Genomic DNA, 26568 nt, shown 5'->3' on the forward strand with positions numbered 1-26568 from the left:
AAATTTATTCTGTCTTCTCTTTAAAAGCAGGCTATCAAGAGGCTCAGAACTTCATAATGTGATTTCAGCAGGAGAAGAGCAGCAGCATTTGGCCTGTACCTGGGAGCAGATTGGTAAGAGTTGGGAGGGATGCGAGCTGCAGAGTTGGGAGATCACAGACTGTGGCAGTCCTCCTGTGTTCATGTACTCAAGTACTTGGTGTGTGTTATCCATCTAGAAAATGCTCAGGAGTAAGAAGGGATGCTGGGGGATTCTGATGTGCAGGAGAAACTTGTGTTCAAGAGTGAGGTCAGGTGCTTAGTCAGGGGCTGAAGGTTGTGTCTGCTGCTTCTCTTTCAAAATCCAGCATTCTGCAAGGCTGCAGAGAAACAGAGTGCAGCACCAAGTAGTAGGTAAACAACAGGTATTGAGACTGGGTTGTTGTGGGTTTCTTTTGTTTTTCCTTCCCAAGCTGTGTTGGTGCACCCTCCTGGATGCAACGTCATCAGTGCTAACAGTAGGACAGCTTTAATATTTCTGAATTAATGATGACTATTTATATAACCTACCACTGACAGTAGTGGGAAAGTGGAAGGGAAGGCTGTGGATGTTACATACATATCAAGTTTATCTAATTACAAAGCAAGAGGAAACATCTGGAGGGGAGACTCTGCAATTGTTGTAAAAATGGGTTGCTCCATTTAACTATGATGAACACATTGCTACTGCAGACTATGGAGCAGCAAACATGACTTAGGAAATGAGGTAGATTGGGTGGTGTTGAGAGGAAAAGTCAAGCTGTAATTAGAGTAGTGAAATTGGCATAATTTATGGCTTGTGATTATTAACCTATTTTTTAAAATTAAAAGTTGAGTTTTAATAATGGTGGAAAAAAAGCTATATTACAGAGCAAGGCTTTTTAAAAGAAATGCAGGTGGGATAACAGCAAACAAAGTCATGCTTTAGGTTATAATAATTGAAATAGCCATCCTAGCTTTAAACTCAGAGAAAGAGGATTCCAAGGGAAATGAAAGCAGCTATAGAAGATGTAGAATTTGAGTGTTAAATGTTTCTTAAGTAATCCATAAGAGGCTTTTTGTGTTTTTAAGATTATTTTATTCTTTAAAGACTGTATGCTTTTTAATGGTTATTGAATGAACTAAGGGAGAACTTAATAATCAACATGGCAGTAAGCACAGAGGTCAGACTGAGCCAAGAAGGAAAACTCGGTAGTGTAATAGTATGCAAGGTTAAGATAAACATAAAAGTTTTCAACTAAGAGGCCTGGTAATCAGTCCAATCAACAGCACCACACAGTAAATATGTTAATTGCTGCTTTAGTACCTTGAGCTGTTTTTAGCTTCTTCTACCCTTTGTGGAATTTCTGAGTTTTTTCTTGCATGCTCTAAAGTAAAATTGACCTTTCCTGACAATGGAAATGGAAATCAATTATCTTGCAATTCCAAGGAAGCAAAAGGTACAAGATATCAAGAGCCTGTCCTGAGCTTTTCAGACATACAACACTTGAAATGTAATCCCTTTTGGCATGATGCAAGCCCTTCCCTTGTGGTAAGATACCCACCACTTGTGACACACTTTTTTTAGCAGATCCCACTACACCTGTGACTCACAGACCCTTCCAGTTGACAATCAAACATCTTAGCTCTTTCACATACCCTCCATAATATTATTTGGCAGTGGTAAAGGTAGTCAGTCATCCCTGAAAAACCTCCTGATTATGTACTTAGATAATCACAAACCTGCTTGAGCCGTATAAATCCAGTTTGTAGTAGCTGTTAGTAATATGTGGGCACTAGCTTACAATAACAAGTCAAATGTTGGCAGAAGTGACAGAGCAGTGGCAGCAAATATGAGAAGAACTGAGCAGTGTTGCACCCTTTCACAGCCCTAAAGCAGTAACTGGGGATACTGGGGGAATGGCAAGGAATTAGCCTGTGAGCCCTTCATGTCATAATCTGTTCTTTAGCCAGTGTTGAAGACAGATTGCTGGGCTAGATGGACCATTCAGTCTGATTGTTCATCTGTCTGTTTTCCAGCAACAGATAAGAATCATGCCCCTTGACTGCTCCTTTCCAGCACAACAAGAATGGTGCTTACTGCAATGATCTCCAGCCAGCTGAGAGAATAAATTTAATAAGTCATAACTTTCACAAGCTGTGGGATTAGTAGGAAGGAAACAGATTCAAACACATTTGTTCAGTTGCACCTTTTGCTTCTGTGCTTGCAGCTCCGAGTTTTTTCTGATAAACATATCCAATTTTGTCTAATCTAAGTTATTATTAGTTAAGCATATCAGTTTAGTAAAGGTGTAAGTGAATGTGGGCGTCTCAGGCGTTCCAGCTTAGTAAAGATGCAACTCTTTGCAGAAGTCAGCTTTGCACTCACTTTCTCCGTGGTGCTTTTAAAATATCTAAAAGAATTTTTATATTATCTCTACCCTTGTCACTTAAAAAGCAACTAAGACTTTAAAAACACTTGGTACAGGCAGAGTTTTGTTGTTATCTTATTGTTTGGAAATCTGTGGGACTAACTGCAAAAGTATAGGCAATGTAAATCAGCATTTAAATTATATATTACATGTTTATTATGGGTGCATTTAAAAAATTACATTTCATGAAAAATCAGAAGTATTTACAATTTTTGAACGATAAACTTGTATGCTCTAATTTACAGTTTGATGTAGTAACAATTCACAAAAATTCAAATCCTTTAGAGTTGTGTTTACAAATTAATTTTCTTAGGAGGCAGCTACAACAGATATTGCTGTATACACAAGCAAGAACCAGCTTGCTATGTATGTTTTGTTTATTGTTTGTTTGTTTTTATCAGATAGCTACATGTATTTTTTTACATTGTTTTTTAATTTCTTTACAAAAGAGTCTCTATGAACTTGTATGGCTTCAAAATTGTAACCTGCACCCAATACAAATGTATGTGTAATCACCTGAATGAAGTCTAGTTTAAAAGTGCTGAAAAAAGTACTTCATTTAATGTAGATATCTGAGTAATATTTGATCAAAAATAGCAATACATTTTGGGCTTTCATTAACAAAATATTGTCATGTTAAACATGGTTTGATTGCAAAGCAGATTACAATTAAGATTCCAGTAAACAAGCCTGTAACTTTTTTTAAGTTGGAAATCTAACATTCAGTAAGTTTAGCAAATTAAGGTCCAAATATACTCTTCCAATCAAATCTGTAGTACAGTACGTGCCATACTTAGCACTAACAAGGAACTCTGGTCTGCAGAATTGTGTACTATACATTAGAATTTATGTAGCCTCTACCTAGCTTATTTCCTTGTAAAGCTTCAGCAGTTCAGTTCATTGCTGGTTTTGCATTAATTAGTTCAAGCACATTTTATTATTTTAATAGAGAAATGGAAATAGATACCGGTATTCAAAACAGTCATATGAAATCCCCATGTGCAGGCTATTGAATTATTTTGCCTGAAGTACTTATAATTTCAGCATTAAAAAAACACTTAATATTACAAATACATAGAAGATCTTCTACATTAATTACTTGCTTTAAAAGACATCACTTCTCTGTGCTTAGGCTGTGGCAAGCAGATTAGATGACAATACACATGTTAAAATCGGTGGTTATAGTAAAATTTTAAACTAATAAAAATGGCAGTACTTGTCATCTGGCTGCTATAAAATACTCTTCTAAAATGTTATTCCTCCTGAAGTACTATGTTTACATTCACATCACACAACCTCAAAAGCACTCATAGTCTGAAGGCTTGCAGTCAAAGTGAAGGCAAATGCTATTTGCTTTTTAAAAGTTTACTTTTACCATCTCGGGTGATTTTGCAGGATTCTCGTCTTTGGTGACATGACAGTTACTATTCCTACATGGTACATCCCCTTTTACTACAGCTGCATTTATTGCAATTACCCCATAAGGAAGTAATCCATTTTTTTAAACCTCTTTTGAAACAATCTCCGTTTTTTGCAAATCTGCCTTCTAAATAAATCTCAGTCAAAGGAATTTTTGTAAAGTTGTGTGTATGATACAGTCACCGTCCTTTCTTAAGAGCTAAACTTTAGAAACGGAAGTGAGGCACGTGAATAACAAATTGGATAGGCACAGACTTTCTTAAAAGGCACAAAAGTTATGCAATTCATAAAAAAATAAATTAAATCTACAGCATTAATTCAAACAATCAAAACGCCCATAAAATTAACTAACTGCAGAAGTAAATCTCTGCTGTGTTTTGCAATTTTTGTAACACATTGCACTTAAGAAAAATCCCCTATATAAACCAACGTGTTAAGAATATATGATACGTGGTCACATAGTTACATTTCTTTCATACATCTTTAACTCAGCTGGTTTCATGGCAGAGTGGACAGAAGAACTGCGTTAGACTTTGCCTCTGCTTTCTTTAAAGAATCTGAAATATGAATATTACTTATAGAAAGCTCAAATATTTCTTTCTCCCTCTCCTACATTTTTAGGTTTAATGTTTACAGTATAACATACAATTTCATACTATCATTACAACTGTGGGTTAATATTTTGACTTCATCTATATAAATTTACCAAAATTTCAACAAGTTTTCCCAAATATTGCAGTTGATAATTTACAGACAGTGTTGAATTTAACTTCAGTGCTATTATAAAGTAATAAAAAGTTTGCAAAATGACTTTTAAAAGTGCGCTTTCTGTTCTGTAGTTCAGCCTCAAAGTAGGTCAACATTTTGGAAAAATTAATGCATGTTAAAATAGTGTTTGAAAAGTAGAGAGTGAACTTCTTGCACTCCTCTGATCCAATGACTTTCACAGGTACATCAGCAGTCTGCCATATACCGTCCTGAAATGTAAAGACAGGATTTTTAGCAGTAAGCAGATAAAACAGATTTTGTCAGTATTTCATGGGATTAGTTTGAAGAACTATGGAAAACAAAAAAACATGTGCAACAGCTTTCAGCCATGTTTTAACAGAAAATAACTATTTCATATTTTAAAATTTAAAACTATGGAATATATATAATATTATTTTGAATACATAAGCATGTCATTGTCTTACCAGTGGCAAATCTCTTCTTAAGGAGGGAAAGCCGATAGCCAGTGCCAACAAGCTCCACATCTACTCCAGAAAGGGTACTTCCTTCACTAATGAATTGCACTGCAAGTGTTGCTGGTTTACTGGGTCCCTCTGAAAGTTCAAATTTTGCCCTGAGCGATCCAGAACCTATAAAAATAACAAAGCAAAAATCTTTGTTGTTTGGCAAAACAAAATTTTTAGTAATACCTGAAACCACCATGGTGACCTTTGTGCTCTACTCCTAGCAGGAGTCCTACATAGATTTTCAACAGAGATGACAGTACAGATCTACTTTTTCCAGTTCCCTATTTAAGATACTGACTAGTGAATGACTTAGAAACAATACAAATTTCTGTAAGATTATGGAGGATGTGGGTATCAAGATGCCTGGTAATCTCTTATTATTTGAAATGTATGATTGGTCGCTATAATCATATGTAGTCTTCTTCATTAGCAGAATTGAAAGCACATCAGACTTTTAATGTTGGCATAATCAGTCTGTCTGGGTGAATGTACATGAACAAAACCATTGGAAGAAATGCAGTGATACAGTAATGTACCCAAAAGAAGGAAAGGTCAGATTAAATATTTTTCCCCACAAATTTCAGTTTATATTTCAAAGACTGTGGTGAAGAGTTATCACTTCCATGCTACTGTAGAGCAGCTCTAGTTCAAAATTACTTTTAAGTAGATTCCTGTAGTAAATACAAGGCATTAAAAAAAACAACCAATAGCATTGTTACTAGTCTCTTTTTCTAGTTCTTAAACAAGTTTTTCCTCGTTCTTGCAAAATATGGTTGGGAGAATGATATTCAATTATTAATAATGAAATTAAAGTGAGGCTTTCTGAGCCTACTGTCCTGGTTTGGTCCAGGGTAAAGGTAATTTTCTGTCTTATACTTTTGATTTCAGATAAGTCTCTTGTAAGTAGCTGCACTTGCCAAAATTAACAGCAAGTTTCTCAGACAGTGTCTGCTTCTGGGACTGATAACACTTGATGTTTATAGTTACAGCCAGAGACTGGTATGCAGAGCCAAGGACACTGCTCAGTTCTGAGGAGTATTTTGCCCTCCGGAAAGAGAAAAGGAGTAGAGAGGTCACACCTTCAAGCCTCCTTTGGGGGGAGGAACAGATAAGATAGATGCCAGAATTGACCAAACAGAGTATTCCATCCCATACACGTCATACTCAGTATAAATTTGAGGGATCACGAGGGTCAGACCCCTTTCTGCTTCCCCTTCCTTGCCTGTCCCTGTTTGCTTCAGCATCCTGGGAGGATTCTGTCCATTTCTCTGCTTGTGGTCCTGATCCCTGCCAGCCTGAATCTGTGTGTTCCTGCCTCCAGATCCCGACTGCTGCCAACTCCAGGAGTCCAGCCTGGACTTTCCCAGGGCTGCCCTGCAGCCTCGGTGGTAAGGGGGAAAGGGGGGAGGAACATGGTATCAACTTTCCTGTATATATATATATATATATATAAAATTTTTTTTTCTTTGTATCATTACTGTTTCATTACAGGTGTGTAGTTTAGTTTCCCATAAGCCTCTCTCCCTTATTCTCTCTCCTTTCTTTATCAGGGAGGAAAGGGGGATTAATAGGGAGCATCTGTTATTTGGTTTAATTGTCGGGCCAGTGTTAATGCAATCTCTCAGGTGGAAATTCAGAAGCTGGTGAACTGGTAAATGGAATACAATGTGAGAAGGAGTGTTAACAGGCATGAGGGCACAGACTCTAATATTATTACCTTTCTACTGTTAAAAGTTTTCTATACAAGAAAACAAAACAAAAAGAGTTAAACTTGCCTCCATTCTCAGACTTCTCTGAGATGCTAGATATTTTCCAACATGCTTTCATATGGTCTGCATTCCTGTAAGAGAACAGTAGGTTAATGACCAGTTTTGGGAGGTTATTTTAATGGATTTACATAGTATGTTACATCTCTAAATGGAGGTTTATAAAAATACTTGAGTATTTTAAAGTAACTTTGAGGAAAACTATAAAATGCAAACAGGAAAAGAGAAGGGTGTGACTGCATAGCCCCAAAGCAGCAGAGCTCAGAAACACTTTCTATAGAGTTAACGCTGTCTTACACTGTGGTGCTGGCTACAGAACTCAAACTCCTAAGCAGTCTCAAAGGGTAAAGACAATGCTGGGATGAGTTTGAAACTGTGATATGCTTCATTACAATGGTATGAGGGGGAGCAATGTTGATTTCTCTCCCCTTTGTGAGACTCCTGGCAGCACAAATCTTATTTCCATGCCAGTAAAACTACTTGACATAAGAGACACAGAGTTTAAGCTAACTACTGATGCTGCAGAGGGGACGAAAGGGCACCAAGCACCAGAGTCTCTAAGCTGACAGGTCATTTTAACTCCTGGAGTGCTTTGCAGCAGTTCCATCAAAGGAAAGTCAACAACTTGAAGCATAAAGTGCTGAGATGTTTGAAATTGCTTTTGGCATTGGTGTAGCAGGAGTGAAATGCTCATGCAAGTAACACAGATGGTAGTGGTCACTTGGATGGGGCAAAGTTACAAAACACTTTGTTTTAAAAAAACCAAAAGACCACCACCCCATCCACTAGACCAGACAGGCATCACAACACAAATGCCAGAGCTGCTTGGGATATGACTTGTTTTGGGCTTTTTTTGTCAGCTTTCAAGGCTCAAAATTCTGGCGTTGGGTGATGACTGGGTACATGAAAGAATCTGAACTCAAGTCCCTTAAGCTGATGAATCTGTGAAGAAACTGCCACTAGCTGTCTGACATTGGGTTTTCTGGGCAGCTGTTTCTGTTTCTCTGCTCTCACTCAGGCTTCATTGCAGAGGGGTTTGTGAAAGAAGGATAGGTAGGGAGACTCCTTTATCAGACTGTGGAGTCCTGTTGTTCAGGTCAAACCACGGGTGCTGTGAGTGTTGAATCCTTCTCAGCTGTTCTTCCAGACATACTGCTCTGCCTGTTACACTACCTTCTGCTTTTCCACTAACGTGTAGAGACAGTTGCTGGAGATCTGTGTCTCACTTTCAAGTGCTACTGTAAATGCAAGCTTAAAAGTTTGTGGCAAGTAGCTGCTAATTAGATAATACTCTGCATAATGCTTGAATTGAGACACTGTGCTACCTGACTAATGAAGAGCTCCTCAGTTATTGATATTTTTAACAAATTTCAATTCAATTAGAAGCTAATTTTTAATGTAGAAATCATAAGAACTGTGTTTCTCTTAGTCTTTCTGTATAATCAATATACATGCATATATTTATATACACACACAAAACTGTTTTCAAAAGGTAAGAGATTCTGGTTTCAAATTAATATATGAAAAATGTCTATCCCATTGACCAAAAGAAAGCAAACACTAGAAGTCTTATAAAGGTTTATACTGTTACACAGTTGGAATGAGTGCATCTTGTCTCAGTTATGTGTGTTGGCTTCACATGATCTGTTTTGGACCAGAAAATGTCCTAAATATCCACTATTACACATCTGATCAAGACAAAAAAATGTAGCTGTTTCTTTTAGTTAAACTTTTCAGGCTGTCTGTGACACTAATGAATTCAATGAGATGAGTCTGAAATAATAGAGAAATACCAAGATTACCATTTTGCAGGTGGAAGTGATTGCATGCTTGTTACTCCTCCATCAACTGGCACCACAACCTGGACATTAGACAGCATGCTAGGCACATTCATAGACTCTGGATTGTATTTATAATCCACTCTCACATCAGTAGTGCTAGCATTACATTTCCAATAAGTTGCAAGATTCAAGGGAGTGGACTGGATTCCATTTGAAGATACCTGTAAAAGGATAAACCATTTAGAGAAATGAAAATATTCCCTTTTGACAGAATCAGAGGACAATGGTAATGAATTTATCTTTAAATCTTGACAGAAGATCAAGAGAACAACTGAGCACTGAGTCCTTAATTCTGAAGGCTTCTGCAGCTTAAAGTAACTGCTGTTATTTTATTTTTAGTTAAATAAAAGGTTTAGACTCCCTCTGGCCAGTGAGGCTCTCTCATGTTCTGGCTTTTATAAGTTGAACTGGTTTTGTTTTAGTCCTGTGTTCTGCCTCACACATGCTTGCAGCAAAGTTACTTCCTCCTCAGCAGTATTGTGCCATGCTATTTCAGCTGCCCTGCAGCCAGCAGTAGAGGGCAATACATGCCAGTATGGGACAGGCAGCCAGCAAAACAGTTCTTACCTATTCAAATCACTATTTTCCTGCTGCCAGAGGATGAGGCACTGCTTCTGCAGCTGAGCTTGTGCTACTGCCCTGATGAATCTCTGCCACCTTCCTAGTCTGATCGAGGAACATCGTACGTACTGGTGCCTGCTCTCACTTTCTCTTGGCAGCCCAGAAACTTTTCTGTCTGCCAGGGCTTCTGCATGCCACTACCTCATTCTTCCTGACAGTAAAGATCTTAAATAGCTCCTATTCTTCCACAATACTAGTTTCTGCAATCCAAAGTAATGTGATGGGTTTTCCTTCCTTCTCAGGAATCTGTGTGCCTTACATGTTTTTTATAAACTCAGTATGCTCAGAAAGATTTTAAACTATTTTGGCCCTTTACTGGACAGTCTCCTGTATGTCCATGTCTTTCTTGCAATGGTCCATAAAGAACTGGACACAATACTCCAGGCTCCAAGCCTGGGCAGAGCCTACGCACTCTTAACAGTGACATACCCAGGACTGGCCTAGCTGAGGGAAGACGAAGAGCAAGTCTCCCAATTTCTGTGTAGATTTTAAATCTGTCAGAGTTCCTTAGAAAATTTCCAAGGTACAGAAGTGTTTACCTGATACTTTAAAACATCCACATTGTAATAGGATGCAGATGGATTCTGCTCTGATAATTTCTTGAGGTAGGAGGTTATAGCTTGCATGTTCATCCAGAAATCCTTAGTGCTGGAGTCACTTTGTGACTGATCACTATGAAGAAAAGGAAACGTAGGAGTCAGAGGCCAACACTGAGTTTTAATATCTTGTACATCTAAAAACTAAGATAAGAGCTTTTCCCTTTCTAACTATTTCCAGCAAGAATTTATTTTAGTGCTGTGTAACATGTAATTGTATAACACATAATTCTAGCTTCCTAAATATTAAGATAGATTAACTTCTTGTTATATCGAGTAAAAATTCTTCTTCCAGGTTATGGAGTAGTAGGTTTACTCCCCTGAGGATCTGTATCACAAGATGCAGTTAATGCTGAATTTGGATTCTATATTTAATAAAACACAATTTTAAGGCAACTAGGTGCCATAAGGATGTGTGGGAGGTGGGGATCAAAGTGGTAGTTGAAAAGTAACTTTGTCCAATTTGGGATAAATCCTAAAATCATAATTAACTTTGGTTATGACATATCTTTACTAATTCACTGAATTAAGAATTGTGCTTGCCTTATTTTCATATATTTGCAGAGATATAAGCTTTCAACCTTTTTTCCATTTTAAAAGTGATTTTCTCGGGTACTTATAGTTGCATTCAATTTTAGTAACAATTCATATAGTATAGATAATATATACTATATACTATATATATAGTATATGTTACATATTCTATACGTAGGTAAGAGCAAACACAACTGCAGAAACAAAATCATGTTTGGAATGTACTGGAGCATGGTGTTCTGCAAGTAAAGAATATTTTCAGGTGTGTTTGCATCAGATTTATTCAAAATAAGGACGAAGCTGTAAAGTACTGATTAAAAACCAAATTTCAAATCACTGAAGAATTAAAGGCCTCCTCTAAATGTCTGTGGGTAAAGTAAGAAACTGGATCCAACCCTAAGGAGGAGAGTACGATGTGCCTGCAGAGTGAAAGCTGACAATAAGCACCTGGAACACAATAAATACGACAACAGTGGGTTGAATGTAGATCAGTAGTCTGTCCAATATACTTACAAGTTGGATCTCAGTATGCTGTTGTGATACATTAAATTTGCATTTCCAGTAGAATATGTAAACATTTGCTTATCACTACAGAGATCTCCCACAATTTAAATAAATGAAACCAGTAATAAAATCTTTCTGCTTCTGTACAACCAAGTGCAATTCAAATCAGAAACTGACATCAGCACAAATATAGCTGTCTGTAAAAACTTCAATCTCCACAGATATCAAGCAAATTATACTCTTGCAGTAGATGATGATTAGTCAAATTTTACTTTGTATTTTATGTTGTAAATACCCACTTACATGCATACTTTCTAATAAATGAAACTGCTCAGCTGAAACAGATCTCTGCCTGAGATCTTTTTATGTATTTTTTTAAAGATCTCCAAGCACTATGTTTTCAGAATTATCCTACACAATCATCAGACTTTTTTTCTTAAGGATTCTCCCAAGCATGCTGCTACACATCTGCGAGATACAGTTATGTAATAGACCTGATTTATAGAAATGATACAGGTACAAAACGTACTGGTAAACAAAATGTGAAATGATGTGTAGCTCTTACTACTTGTTTTCTAACTGAGGCTACTGTTTCATCATTTGTTAGTACTGTGTAAAGAAAAAAATTATAAATGCATGTTAAGACAAAGCTACATTTATAAACTAATTTCTATGGCTCCTGTTATGCTCAGCTTTAAGTTTCAAGTCTAGTGATCACTGAGATCTTAATGCTGGCAGTGGAGAGAACTGAGCTGAACAAAATTAATTCAGGGAATTGATTTATGTGTGAGCAAATCAACACGTCTGTAGAGAATTCTGATTTACATATATAACAAGTCACATTTTACAAATCATGTAGTTTATAATTATATTAAAAAAAATACAAAACCTGTATACAAGTTGTGCATTTGGAAGAATCTGCTCTAGTTTGCTTGTGTTTTTTACCCTAAAGCAGAGCACAGCTGGAGATGGGTTGCTGGTGAAGACTTTAATTATCCCGCTTGGGAAAGATACTGTCATATCACCAGTAATCTTCACAATACATCTAGAAGAGAACGAAGATATCAGTTTTATTGCAGCTCATTAACTTCCTTGATTTAATACTGATTTTAAAGCAATAACTGTACTTTTATAATCTGATCAACTGAATTAAAACCAGAAAATCAATGTCAAATGAGGTTTATGTGACAATGTACTGTCACTTTCAATTTGGGAGTCAGGTGAAATCAGTAAAGAAAAACATTTATCTGGTTAAGCATACAATAGTCTTGGTGGATCTTTTTCAAACACGGTACAGCTATGCTTAGGCAAGGCCTAGAGTAGCATAGCAAGGGGTATGACAGAGTGAATGAGGTGCTTCCAGGTGGCCAAATTTACATATAGCACCAATCTGACAGATAAAATCCCTTCTCATTTTCAGTATTCCCATTGAACACCTTTTCATGAAGCAGGGATATATGAACTTCTAGCAGGATGCAGGCCAAAATAGAGCAATAAGCCACTGTTGTCAATTATACCTACAAAAATAATCCTTTGAATCCCCCTTGCAATGTACATACATTTTGCCCCAGAATATTAAAAATAGGACCAGTGTGGTTTTTTTATTTTAACTTTTTACATTTAAAACAATTCACTATTTAACTAACTTTGTGGGATCTGCTCCTTTAAAGTAGGCGTTAACAGATTCAGTAAGGGCTACTGCAACAGGCAAGGTGTCCTGGTTTCCAAGGCTGACAGGGCTGGGACCACGTGAAACACCTAGAATACATATAGTGTATAGGTTTAATTTTCAACAGATTTAAGAATGGTTGATTATATCTGTAATTTTCACAAAAGGTGACTACCATCAAGGTCACAGTAGCATCTGAATGTACCATAAAAAGGCTGCTTAGCAGCCTAAGAAAACAGGACTATCAGTCTGACATGTAAACGGACAGACACAAGGAAATACATACAATACAGAGGAACACTGCATTAAATAGGCTACTGATTAAAGTGAAATTAACTGAACCAAAGGAAATTAGACATTGACTAGAATACTTTAACAAAAATCCTTACTGTATGCTTACAATGGTCAACGGAAATGCAAATAATTCACTTACAGCATGCATGGACTTCAATGCAAATGCATTACTGTTACTCTAAATGTGAACTGTTGAATATTCCTTTAATTATTTCAGCCAATTATAAGTCCCAAGAATTTTTTTGAGAACTCTTCACAGATGCCTGTGCCAATACCACACAGTTCCAATACATAGCTATGAAAATAAAGTCAGATCTCATACTATGGCTTTTTAAAATGTGTGCATACAGCTGATGAAATGAGTAATCACTGGATTCTACTTTTCAAGAAATTGCTTTATGAGTACTAATTACAAAATACTGAAGCTCCATCTTTTCATCAGTGCAGCAGTGTAGTGGAGAGCATCGTACCAATTTTTTTTACCACTGCTGAAATGCCGTGTATCACATATTATCAATCATAAAGGAGGCACAAGCTTTCTTGTTTCATGAGCAAAATTAATTTTTTTCCTTCATACCATAAAGTAGAAACAAAATGCTTCCATATAATATTGCCTATTCCTATTTACTCAAGGCAAAATAATCCAAGTTACTCTAAAACAGTGGCTGTACGTTCTGAGTTCTTTCAGAAGCAAAAATGAGGTTGGGACCTTGTTTTTCTGAGAAGGACTAATAGCACATACCTTAAATTCTGAAATAAGTGAAAGTAGTAGTAACAACCAGAGAGTAAAAGACATGACTTGGTCTAATTCTGCTACCTCGTACCTCACTCTCCATCATAATTTTTTGACTAAAGCAGTGATGAATACTTCTCAGCACCATAAAAAAAAACCAAACAGTGCAACAATCAGGCCTCCTTAGAAAGTATACTCTAGTCACAAGTGTTCAAAACAAAAAATTCTTCAATGAACAAAATTATGATGTTGGCTTCAAGAAACTGATTTTGTTTTTCAGTATGAGCAGTAGGTTGGTTTAATGTATTCTTTCAGACATTGCATGGTATTGTTTCCAATTTGCCCTTTCAGAGGGCAAATTTTGGCCTGTTCTGGAGCATGTTTGAGAATGTTCCTTGGGAGACAGTCCTGAAAGGCAAAGAAGCCTAGGAAGGCTGGTGATAGTTCAAGGAGGAAGTTTTAAAGGCACAGGAGCAGAGCAAGTCATCCTCAAGTCTCAAAAGACAAGCCAGTGGGGAAGAAAATCAGCCTGGCTGGATAAGAGACCTTTGGCTGGAACTCAAAAACAAAAGTAAAGTTTGTGGCCTTTGGAAAAGAGGGCAGGCAACTTATGTGGACTGCAAAGATGTAGTGAAGCTATGCAGGGAGAAAATCAGAAAGGCTGAAGCCCAAGTAGAACTCAACTTGACCACCACAGTTAAAGACAACAAGTAGAATTTTTTTCAGTATACCAACAGAAAAAGGACGACCTAGATAAAATGCAGGCCCACTGATGAACAAGGTGGGTGCCCTAGTGGCAGAAGACACAGAGAAAGTGGAGTTATTGAATGCCTTCTTTGCTTTGTTTTTCGTTGCTAAAGCTGGCTCACTAGATGACAAGACCCTGGAGGGAAGGGAAAAGGTCTGTAGAGAGGAACTTCCCCTTTGGTAGAGAAGGACCATGTTAGTGACCACTTAGCCAATCTGGACATCCACAAATCCACGGGCCCTGATGGAATGCATCCACGGATGCTGAGATAACTGGCAGGTGTTATTGCCTGGCCACCTTGCTGGTCATGGAGAACAGCAGAGGTGCCTGAAGACTGAAGGGAGGTCAGTATCATTCCAGTCTTCAAAAAGGCCAAGAAGGATGACCCAGGAAAATATAGACAGGTTAGTCTAACCTCCATCCCTGGAAAGGTGAAGGAACAAATTGTTTTGAGTGTCATTTCCAAATGTGGAAGAAAAGAGAGTTATAGGGAGTGGTCAACATGGATTCACCAAGGGTAGATCATGCTTGACCAATCTGATAGCCTTCTGTGATGACATAACTGGCTGGTTAGATGAAGGGAGAGAAGCACTCTCCCTTAACTTTAGGAGGGATTTTGACACTTTCCCACAACATCTTCATTAAGAAACTCGGGAAGTGTGGGTTAGACGAGTGGATAGCAAGGTGGATTAAGAGCTGGTTGACTGAGGGCTCAGAGGGTTGTGATCAATGGTGTAGGGTCAAGTTGGAGGCCTGTAGCCAGCAGTATTGGGTCCTGTCTGGTTCAATGTATTCATCTAAGAGTGGACAGAGTGCATCGTCAGCAAGTGGGCTGATGATAAAAAACTGGAAGGGGTGGCTGACATAGGAGAGGGCTGTGTTGCCATCCAGTGTGACCTGGATAGGCTGGAGAAGAGAGAAACCACATGAGGCTCAACAAGGCTGAGTGCAGTTCTGCACCTAGGGTAGAATAAGCCAGGCACCAGTGCAGGTTATGGGCTGACCTTCTAGAGAGCAGGTCTGTGGAAAAGACCTGGGGGTCCTGGTGGACAAGAGGATGATCATGAGCCAGTAATGTGCCCTGGTGGCCAAGAAGGACAATGGCAACCTAGGGTGCATCAAGAAGAGCGTGGCAAGCAGGTGGAGAGAGGTCACCCACCCCCTCTGCCCTGGTAAGGCCTCAGCTGGAATACTGCATCCAGTTCTGGATTTCCCAGTTCATGAAGGACAAGGAACTACTGGAGAGAGTCCAGCACAGAGCCACAAAGATGGTATAGGCACTAAAGGCCACACCTTGAATACTGTGTTCACTTCTGGGCCCCTCACTACAAGGAGGACATTGAGGTGCTGGAATACGTCCAGAGGACAGCTACCAAGCTGGTGAGTTGCCTAGAGAACAAGTCATACAGGGAGTGGCTGAGGGAAGCGGGTGTATTTAGTTTGTAGAAGAGGAGGCTGAGGGGAGACCTCATTGCCCTTTACAACTACCTGAAAGGAGGCTGTAGGAAGGTGGTTGTTTGCCTGTTCTCCCTAGTGGATAATAACAGGACCAACAGAAATAGTCTGAAGTTGCAGCAGGGGAGGTTTAGATTGGATATGAGGAAGAATTTCAGGTCAGGCACTGAAATAGCCTGCCCAGGGAGGTGGTTGACTCACCAGTCCTGCAGCTATTTAAGAAATGTGTATATGTGGCACTTCAAGGCATGCTCTAGTAGCAGAGATTATAGGGATATTGTCCTCCTGCTTGTTGCATGTGTGTATGTATGGACTTGGTGATCTCAGAGGTCCTTTCCAACTGAATTCTGCGATTCTGTGAAGGAAAGGCAGAGGGAGCTGGGTCTGCTCAGCCCAGAAATGAGGAGATTGAGGCGGGGGGGCTCTCATCAATGCTAATAAATATCTAAGGGTGGCTGTCAGGAGGATGGGACCAGACCCTTTTCAGTGGTGTTCAGTGACAGGACAAAGGGCAATGGTAACAATCTGGAAGACAGAGGTTCAACCTAAACATAACGAAAAGCTTCTTTAGACTCTTGTAAGGGTAGCAGACCACTGGAACAGGCTGCCCAGAGAGGTTGTGGCGTTTCCATGTCTGGAGGCATTCTAAACCCTCTTGGATGCCATCCTATGCAACCTTCTCTAGGTGAGCCCGCTCTGGCAGGGAGGGTGGGCTACATGACCTCCAGAGGTCTCTTCAAGCCACTAATATTGTGAGATGCTGTGAAAACTACCAGAAAAGCTGTGATTCTCAAGTCTCAGGAATCCAGAAATCACAACACCAAGAAGCAAATGTACAATAAAATAATGAGTTTACAACAACCAGAAATTCTGTTTGGTGAACTGCACAGTGAAGTATTTTCCACTAAAGCAACAACATGCATGCAATGTATGTGGCCAGGGCAATTTTATGTGTTTTTCCCTCAGTTTACTAAGGAACAAAAAACAATTGTAAAGCAGATAGGAGGCAATTACCTTGTGTTAATTACACCAGACTGATCACAGATGTATATATTATTTTTAAGATTTTCACCCATGTTTTTATGTTGGTATTTGAAATCATGAAGAGTAATTCTAATATATACATGGTATTCCTATAGGCAAAAGACAAATACTGATTTCTTGACTAAGGAGTGAAATTTACTAGAAATAACAACACTTTTTTTTTTTTTTTTTTTTTTTTTTGTGAGAGTAGCAAAACTTATATGTGTGTATGTACGTTTTTCTGAGAAGTATTGGAGGGACTGTAAATGAGATAGCTTCTTTCCTACTTTCTATACCCCCCTGTTTATCACCTTTTGATTCGTAAAAATCTGCATGTTCTCCTGAAACACATTAAATTGCAACAAATATAACTGCTTAACCCAAATCTGGAAGTCATTGTCTTGTTGCCTCACAGCTTGAAATGCAACACAATGCAGTGACATCTAGCCTCAGGATCTTCCGTGCCTACTGCGTGCTCTCACAAGAGCTGCACCAAGGCAGCTTTACTACATCTTAGGATACAGTCCAGGTCAGGACACACTTCCAGCAATTTTGGCAGTGACAGCTTTGATGCCCTGCCACCTGCCTTGGCCTCAACCACCATTAGCTGCCCTTCAGCTGTACTGACACAGCCATGAAAGCAGTTGCATTAACACACTGAAGGAGGCTGCCAAATTGCAGAATAAAAGACTGCATCACTGGTCATAAAAAGGGCAAATAAATAAACCTCATAAAATGATTTTAATTCAGTTTAGGAACAAAGATTCAGACAACTTTAATATTGGCTAAATGGCTGTCACAAAAGTAAAACATTTTAATTTTAAAACATAAAACGTTAAAGCCATTACAAATAATTTAAAACATAAAAATATTACCTTTACTATGTGTATCTTCAGATTTGTATTATATGTATATCTATGGATTATATGTACATTTAGAAACATTTTTACCCATGCATCTTATGAGAATAGGGGTTGTCAAAATAAAAATATATTCACTTTACTTGGAAGGAAGTAGTAATGAGAAACTGGCAAAAGAAGGCCAAGTTTCAGCTTGTTTGTGTGGGGCAGACAGACAGGAGATTAGGTTATATAAAAGTGGTTACATCAAGTTTTGGTGATTTCAGCAACATGAAACTGGTTAAGTAGATGAGCTTTCAGGCTACTTGTATATATTACTTGTAGCCTGAAAGCTGGAGAAACTTGTTTCAAAAGTAATACAGTTTTATTAGGTGTAGTGTTTTAGGGTGATTAGTTAACATGTAAATCTGCTTTGAGTACAATACCTGGTGGTGGCTCACAAAGCTTTTCAATTGAAGAAAGATTCCCAATCAAAAGATCATCCTCTATTACATTTAAATGGAACAAAACATTGCAAGAAAAAATATTTCAAGCAAAAATATTTGTTAAAAAAATTAAAATATTATTTTAAACTTTGCAAATTAAAATAAGGCTGAACATTGTTCACATTATTTGTGTGAATAAAAGATACATTCAATTATGCATGCCTTAAAGTTCACTCAGAAAAAGATAGCTAAAGTCCACTCTATTGTTCAGAACAAATAGGGTAAGGGAAACACTGGATTGTGGAAAAGTCAGAAGAGTACAGTCAGCAGTGCAGAGTATATCCTCATGCTCCAACGTCATTCAGCCATCTGCACTATCCTTTCCAGCTCTCCAGGATTTAATTCTCTATTTAATTAATATTATAAGCACACATGGAACTGGCCTCGCTTATTTTTGCCAGGCCAGGTTAATAACCATATTAAACCCCAATGTCAGCATACATCTCCTTACCTCCTTCCTCATGATTTCACTCTGTTACTGTCTCCAGCAGCACAGACACTCAGAGCTGGGGATATTGCTGCTGCTGCCACCAGCTTTTCATTGCTGGGCACCAGTGCTAATGCCTGAGAATGTGAGCCTGGATGGACTTTGGCAACAAAAATACCACCTGTCTTTCTGTGATGCTCCTCAGCATCTGGGAAGCTGGTGAATACTTAACAGAAGCAGCTGATGCTGTGTTCTGCACAGGGTGAAAACAGCTGCACTTTTTTAGTGCAGAACTCCCAGTACAAGTTGTGCAGATCCTCTACTGAGCTGCTGAGCCTGGATGAGGAATCCTTAGTCCTTAGATAACTAAGTATTAACAAAAGAATCTGATCCAGGGACTTCAACCTACTGGATGTCTGCTGAAAATACAAAACAGCAAAGAGGAGGCAGCCTAGAAGGTTCCTTGAGTGTACAGAAGGTAATGTCCTGACACAGCTGTTGAGGCAAAGCTGCATCTGCTGTTCACAAAGAACAGCAGATGGTGGAAGATGTGGTGGTCAGAGATGATCTTGGGCTTAGTGACCATGAAATGGTAAAGTTCTCAATCCTTAGTGAGGAAAGGAGGGGGAATGCAAAACCTCTGCCATGGACTGCCGGAGGGGAAACTTTGTTGAGAGAGTCTATTTGAGAGAGTGACTTGGAAAACAGTCCTGAGGGAGAAAGGGGTCCAGGAAGGCTGGATGCTCTTCAAGAAGGAAGACCTCAAAACCCAGGAGCAGGCTGTTCCCTTGCACCGTAAGACAAAATAGGAGGGAAGACCGCTGGCCTGGCTGAACAGGGAGCTTTTGCTGTGACTCAGGAAAAATAGGAGAGTTTAGCCCCTTTGAAAGAAGGGACAGGCATCTCAGGATGAATACAGACATCTAATTAGGTCATGAAGAGAAAAAATTGGAAAGGTGAAAGCCCATTGCATGTTCAATCTGGCCACTATCATAAAGACAACAAAAACAGATTATTACATTAATAACAAAAAGAAAGCCAAGGAAAATCTCAATGCTTTATTTGATGCAGGGAGAAACAGTGCAACCAAGGATGAGGAAAAGGCTGAGATAATTAATGCCTTCTTCATCTTCTTTAATAGTCAGACCAGCTACCCCTGAGGTATTCAGCTCCCTCAGCTGGAACATAAGGACAAAGAGCAGCACAACTCCCTATAATTCAGGAGGAAGCAGGTAACTAATGTCCTGCTAGAGCACCTGGACACTCACAAGTCTGTAGAGCTGGATGGGATCCACCTGAGAGTACTGAAGAAGCAGGCAGAAGAGCTCACGAAGCCTCTCTCTATGATTTATCAGCTGTTCTGGTTAACTGGAGGCCCTAGATGACTGGCAGCTTGCCAACATGACAGCCACTTAAAGGGCTGGAAGAAGGATCTGGGGAACTACAGGTCATCCTGACCTTGGTACTGGGAGAAATTACAGAGAGGTTCAACTTAACTGTACTTACATGGCAAGTGCAGAACAGCCAGGAGATCAGGTCCAGCCAGCATGAAAGGCAGGTCCTGCTTGACCAACCTGGTTGTCTTCTGTGACCAGGTGACCCACATAGTGGATGAAGGAAAGGCTGTGGACATTGTCTAACCAGAGTTTAGTAAAGCATTTGACAGTGTCTCCCACAGCATTCTCCTAAAGAAGCTGGTAGCTCATGGCATAGACAGGTGTAGTCTTTGCTGGTTAAAAAACTGACTGCATGGCCAGGCCCACAGAGCTGTGTTGAACAAAGATAAAAGCCTATTCAGCAGTGGGTACCTGTGGTGCCCCCCAGGGGTCTAGTCTTATTCAATATCTTCATTAGTTATCTAGATGAGAGGGTTGAGTGCTTCCTCAGTAAGTTTGTAGCTAATACAAAGTTGGGTTGGAGTGCTGATCTGCTTAAGAGTAGGAAGGCTCTGCAAACAGACCTGGACAGGCTGGATCAATGGGCTGAAGTCCCATGAAGTATGAGGTTCAACAAGGCCAAGTGCTGCGTACTGCATTTCAGCCACAACTTCAGGCAGTTCTACAGACTTGGGAAGAAAAGCACCTGGGGCTGTTGGTCAACACTTCACTGAGTATGAGCCAGCAGTGTGCTCAAGTGGCCAAGAAGGCCAACAGCATCCTGGCTTGTACCAGGAATAGTGTGGCCAGCAGAAGAAGGGAAGTGATGGCTCCCCTGGTGAGGCTGCACCAGGTGACGCTGCACCTTTAGTGCTGTGTTCAGTTCTGGGCCCCTCACTGCAAGAGAGACACTGAGGTGCTGGAGTGTGTCCAGAAGAGAGCAACCAAGTTGAAGGGTCCAGAGATCAAGTCCTACAAGGAGAGGCTGAAGAAACTGAGATTGTTTAATTTAGAAAAGAGAAGGCTGAGGGCAGGCCTTATCACTTTCTGCAACTACTGGAAAGGAAGTTGTCAGCCTCTTCTCCCAAATAAATAATGGTAGGACTGGAGGAAATGGCCTGAAGTTGTGCCAGGGAAGGTTTAGATCAGATATTAAGAAGAATTTCTTTACTGAGAGAGTAGTCAGGCATTGGAATGGGCTGCCCATGAAGGTAGTGGAGTTACCATCCCTGGATGTATTAAAAAATGTGTTGATGTGGCATTTCAGGACATGTTCCAGTGGGCATGGTGATACAGACATAGATAAACATATTTTATTGGGGGGATGTTGAGAGTTAGATACAGTGATCTTGGAGGTCTTTTCCAATCATGACAATTCTATGATTCTGTAATTCTGTAATCTGTATTAGGATTTACCTCATTATGAAACTGGCTATGGGACTTGATGTAAACACTTAGAAAATACAAAATATGCCTCTTGACTCAGTATTTTTTCTACTCTTTTAAAAATATATCAAGCATATTCTCAATTAACAGATTTTTTACCCCAAACTTAAGTAGCTTCTGTTTTGTATCACGCCTGACAGGCACCTAAAGATAAGAATGCTAATCAGAAGGTGTCCTGGTATGCTGTCAAGACCAAGATAATAAATTTATCAAGGTAACAAGGACTGAAGGATCACAATCATTTAAAGAGAAGGTCTTGGGATGGCAAATTTTTGCCAGTGTGTGCCACTGATTTATGAAAAGACAGAACCCTTTTTGCTGTATAAAAACTCAAAGAGAAAAGGAGAAGATGCTGGGTCTCTCTTCCCCCTCAACCCCTTCTTCTTCTCTTGCCACTTGGGCTTCAGCTACGGGACAGCACCAGCAGAGAAAAAAAATCAGAGAACATCAGCCAAGCAGGAGCTGCAGCTCCTACGGCACCGTCCCGTCCCCCCCCCCCTAGTCAGAGACCAGGGCTGGAGGAAGGTGATGAAACTTAATTGCTCTCTTGTTTTTTCTTTTTTTTCCCTCTCCCCAGAGTGACTAATTTATGCAAAATCTCTCCTCTTGTAAAGTTATTTTTTCTTTTAAAGGTGGTGTTATTGTCTCCCAGGCTGACAGTTGGACTCTGTGACCTGTAGAGGTCTTTTCCAAGTATGATGATTCTGAGATTTAAATTGGGACTAGAGTGGTAGTAGTGTACAGGAATGAAAAGCTTCAGTTATGCTAAAGATACCAGTTAAAATGTCTTTTAAACAAGCAAACAAACAAACAAAAAACAACCAAGAAAACCTCTAATAAGTCTCCTTTTCATTTGTTTTAGTCAAATATCAAAACTTTGAAATCATGATAAGATCTGCTGCAATTAGGAGTAATACATGAAGGCTAATTTGCTTTTCATCTTAATTTCTTCCTTATTTGTTTTGCTTTTACTAAACACTTTGCTAGCATGAAGAAAAAGATGTATTAGTGTCACTTTTTTTTTTTTTTTTAAATTACAGCAAACATAATAGAACTTAAAAGTGCTCAACTTTGTGAACATTTTTATTCATGCAAATATATCAGTATCTCAAAATATTTCTGCACTTATACAACAACATCTTCTGGGTAAATACTTGATAGCATATTGTATTTGATGAAAGGGCATTGCAAATAAGAACTAATGGAATACTGATTTTCAAAAAGGCTTCCCTAAAGAACATGCCATGATTGGATCTATGTGTCTATAAAATTAAATCCACTGTCACTTTCTCACAGCATCATTTAGAAAGAGGTATTGCAAAGGATGATTAAAATACCTAGACTGTACTCAGATGTGGAATAACTAACTACAACAAATGGTTTTCCTATCTAGTTGATCTTAGTAGCAGAATTCTGCTGTTTCTAAAATAAGTTAAAATGCTTAATTTAACTTACCAACTGTAGGTGTGTTTGCTGCACTGAGGGAAGCAGAGGAGGATATTGAGGAGATGCTCTCTGCTCGTGCCAAAGGAGCTGCAGGAGGTGGACTGGAGTTAGAGGTCAATGGAGGGCTGAATGGCCTAGGCTGAACAAAAGAGATTACAACAGTATTACAGTAAGTGGTTTTAGAAAGATGAAAAAAAAAGAGACTGTAAATAGAAGAGTTCTTAATTTCATGCCCCATTAAATTTCACAGTGTTTCTTAACATAGCTCCTTTACTGCTTTATCTGCTCTAGTTTTCAGTGTTAAACAGAAAAACCATATTTTCCATTGGACTAAATTCTATTATTTCATAGAGTATCATTATTAATTTTTTTTGCCTGGGTAGTAAAGTTTAATATATTTAATTATGCAGCAACCTGGCAATAATTATGCTGTAACACAGTATCAGAATATAAACCTACTGTGTGTATGTGCAGCAAGTATGGATTTACAGAGCCAAAGGTGGGCTAGTAACAAAATGGAAGGTAGTCCAGCAGAGGGAAGTAAAATAGTTGGGACTGGAGTACTGAAGTGAGGGACAGGCTGAAGAAGGACCTGGGTTTCTTAAGAGGTGGTACAGGGAAGGCCAAGTCAGTTTCTTCTCAGAGATGCAAGAAGTACAGCAAATGAAATTTCGGCTGAATTTAGGAAAAAAAAAAATCACAATTTTTCTTGTAACCTTGTGATTAAACCTGGGGACAGGTTGCCTCTAAGATCTCCCTCTCAAGCTTTAAAAGAATTAGCAAGTCCCTGAGCAACCTCATACAATTTTGAAGTCAGTCATTCTTTCAGCAGGAGGTTGGCCTAGAAATCTTAAAAAAAACCCTCCCATAATAAATCTCTTGATGGCTTAATGTTTCACTTAACTGCGAAGGTATGAAACTGATAATTTTGGAATTAACCTATCTAAAATGTACTGGGAACCCTGAAGCATCTATTTTGGGTAGGTAACTGTTCTGTGGTTTTTGGTTTTTTTTTGCTTTGGTTCTAACACACTTATTGCTGGGTATGTGACTTTTCTACAAACTTTGGGAAATGTAAAATGAGATGATACATAATGAAGACAACTGTCAATCTTCTACTTTAATCTGGATAATAACCGATTTCTAAAACAAAAGTATAGAAAAAATATAGAATCATACTTTATACTGCAGAACAGCAACAACTAAACTCTTCTCTGTAATTAGGATGACACAGAACGAACTCATTGGTGTAAGACCAATTGCTACAATTTTGTATTAGAATGAGAAAAAAAAAATCTCAAACTTAACACTATTCTGACCTTACAGAAATGCACAGAAATTGCCAAAGTAGAGGACCAGAATTTTGTCTGTAACAAGAACATGGTAAAAAAGATCTTGCTACTTTGAAAGACAGTAAGAAGATCACAGTAACATTTTTTTTTAAGTCAGTAAGTCAAATGAAACCCAAAGAATCCTAATACTCATGGAGAAGATTAAGCATGGCTTGGCCTGGTATGCTGCCTGGGTATTTGCATTCTTTGCCTTATTGGCAGGTGGACCTGCATTGCAGGCAGTGATGCAGCCAGAGTGCTACCTCCTACTACCCTGATGGGCAGAGCTGCTGCAATCTGCAACCTTCCTTCTCCACCAACCATCACCAAGGGCAGGGAGAAGTCACAGCAAGGATACTTGTGTCAACATATGGCTGATAAAGATCTGCTTAATAACACTCATTCCCCAAAGCTTTGGTGATACCTTTAAATCACTAGACCTTTGTTAATAACTTTGAAGTTTTAAAAATATGAAATACTAGCACTCTCATACATATCCTATGCTTTCATTATCAAATCACTGGTTTGTTCAATTAAAAACATACAGACAATGCAATAAACCTATGTTTTGAGCCTTTGCAGTTCTACTAAAAATGATTCTGTTATATTAATACTGTTATCTGAAACAATTTCTATCCTTATCTGGCAACAGTGAAAAACTGAATATATGATTCCTTGAACATTTTCTGGAAAGTAACTTGACTGTAATAGTAAAAATGAATGGTATATCTGACATCAAGTTACAATTGAGAATTACAAAAAGCAATCAATACATACTATTTCATTAATCCCACTAAGTTTCCCGGTAGACAGCTTTGGTCTTGAAGCAGGCCTTGGAGGGGGTACAATGGTGCCTAGAGAAAGAGGAGTTGTGGGCCTTGCTGAAAGAAAGCAAATTCAAGAAAATAATATTATGGTACCCACACTGCACATAAATGCTCACTTGAATAGAATATTTGGAAGTTATGTTTCTATAAAACCTTTCCATAAGCTCTACCAGTAAATCATAAATACTTTTAAAATAGGGCCATGTGATAGCCTGAAAAGTGACTCTAAAAATGGCATCATGGGCTTTCTTATTACTAAGAAGTGAGTTTATACCAGATGGTCTTGGAGATTTGTATGTAAAAATACGGTTTTACCCAAGTATCTTTTTGTGTATAAACTGCATGGATTCAGCATATGGGGCAGTTCTTCATGTCTGACCACAAATGGAAAACTCAGTGGCAAATTATATATGGTTTTGGCTGATGATGGCATTGGTCTACACCAAATTTTACCCCCTGAAACACCATTGACTTTAATATATATACACCACTGTAACAAATAAATGACTCTCTTGATTGTAAGAGCACACAGACTCCTTATTATGCAGTAGCCAAGCTATTGGAAGAAAAAAGCTGTAAAAAAACCCCAAACCAAACAGCCTCCTTGTTGTTCCAAACCTAGCAGAGACAACTAGCAGATGGTGGCTGCAATACAAAGATGCCACTTTTACAAAGTCACTTTTCTGAACAGAAAAAGTAGAACTGTTTTAAAATAAGTTTTAGATTCCAATGGGTATGCCAAATGTAAAATTAAATTCAAGCCACACTGAAATCCTTATATATTAGCTATGCTGTTGTAGAACATGCCATTATCTCCCTCAAATAATTCTCAATGTTTCTTTTTTAATTATAATGACATACATCAGTTTATGTTATTTAAGATGCAGCTTTTAAGCAGGGGGTTTTCTCAGATATTCAGCATTAACTCTTCTGTTGTTAAGCATAGGAGTTTCATCACTGACTTGAGAAGAAAGAAATTAGGCTAATGCTGATGACATTCACCTTAAGATTTTTACAGTCAAATGCCTATAAAATATCAGTCATTCCTTTAAAATTCTTATCATTCCACAATGCATGCTAAACACTGAGCAGACTGCTGCAGTACCACAGGTATTCAGTGAGTTGTGTGTCACTTGCTCAGATGTGCTTTTCCTTTGCCTTCTTAGTATGTAGCATTACCATGATAATTATACACACTTTAAAACAGTGGGTGTTAAGAAGAAAAAAATTTTAAATCCAAGTTATTTAAATTTACATAAATAGAAAATACCTATACAAAGCCTTTTAGGAATTGAAGCTTTTTTGAAATTCACTCTCTTAATCTTTAAGAGCTCACCACTGTCTGGTGTCCCACAGAAATATGTTTCTATTTCTAGAAAAGCAAAGTTCTCCATACTTAAGAAAAAGCAATGGCTTTAATTGAATAATTTGCATGTTTCTTTATATTTCAAGCTAAATATTCACTTCATTGTACTAACTTTCAAGGCATTAGGTGCTGTCAGGC

The 26568-nt window shown here is 38.5% G+C and overlaps 1 protein-coding gene across 1 annotated transcript in view; it reads right to left on the bottom strand.

Annotated features, from left to right (window-relative positions):
• Window positions 1–2585: 2585 nt before the first annotated feature.
• FCHO2 (FCH and mu domain containing endocytic adaptor 2) overlaps window positions 2586–26568 on the bottom strand; it is a 93422-nt gene continuing 69439 nt past the window's right edge. Inside the window, exons 19-27 of the mRNA XM_030467073.1 lie at window positions 25015–25118; window positions 22916–23045; window positions 12591–12702; window positions 11834–11989; window positions 9850–9982; window positions 8651–8850; window positions 6858–6922; window positions 5041–5205; window positions 2586–4824 (exon numbers count right to left, since the gene is read on the bottom strand). Of these exons, the coding sequence (XP_030322933.1) occupies window positions 4802–4824; window positions 5041–5205; window positions 6858–6922; window positions 8651–8850; window positions 9850–9982; window positions 11834–11989; window positions 12591–12702; window positions 22916–23045; window positions 25015–25118 (1088 nt within the window). The 3' untranslated portion in view covers window positions 2586–4801. The remainder of the gene's footprint in view (window positions 4825–5040; window positions 5206–6857; window positions 6923–8650; window positions 8851–9849; window positions 9983–11833; window positions 11990–12590; window positions 12703–22915; window positions 23046–25014; window positions 25119–26568) is intronic.

This window comes from Calypte anna, chromosome Z (assembly GCF_003957555.1).
Source record: "Calypte anna isolate BGI_N300 chromosome Z, bCalAnn1_v1.p, whole genome shotgun sequence".
Classification (NCBI taxonomy): Eukaryota; Metazoa; Chordata; class Aves; order Apodiformes; family Trochilidae; genus Calypte; species Calypte anna.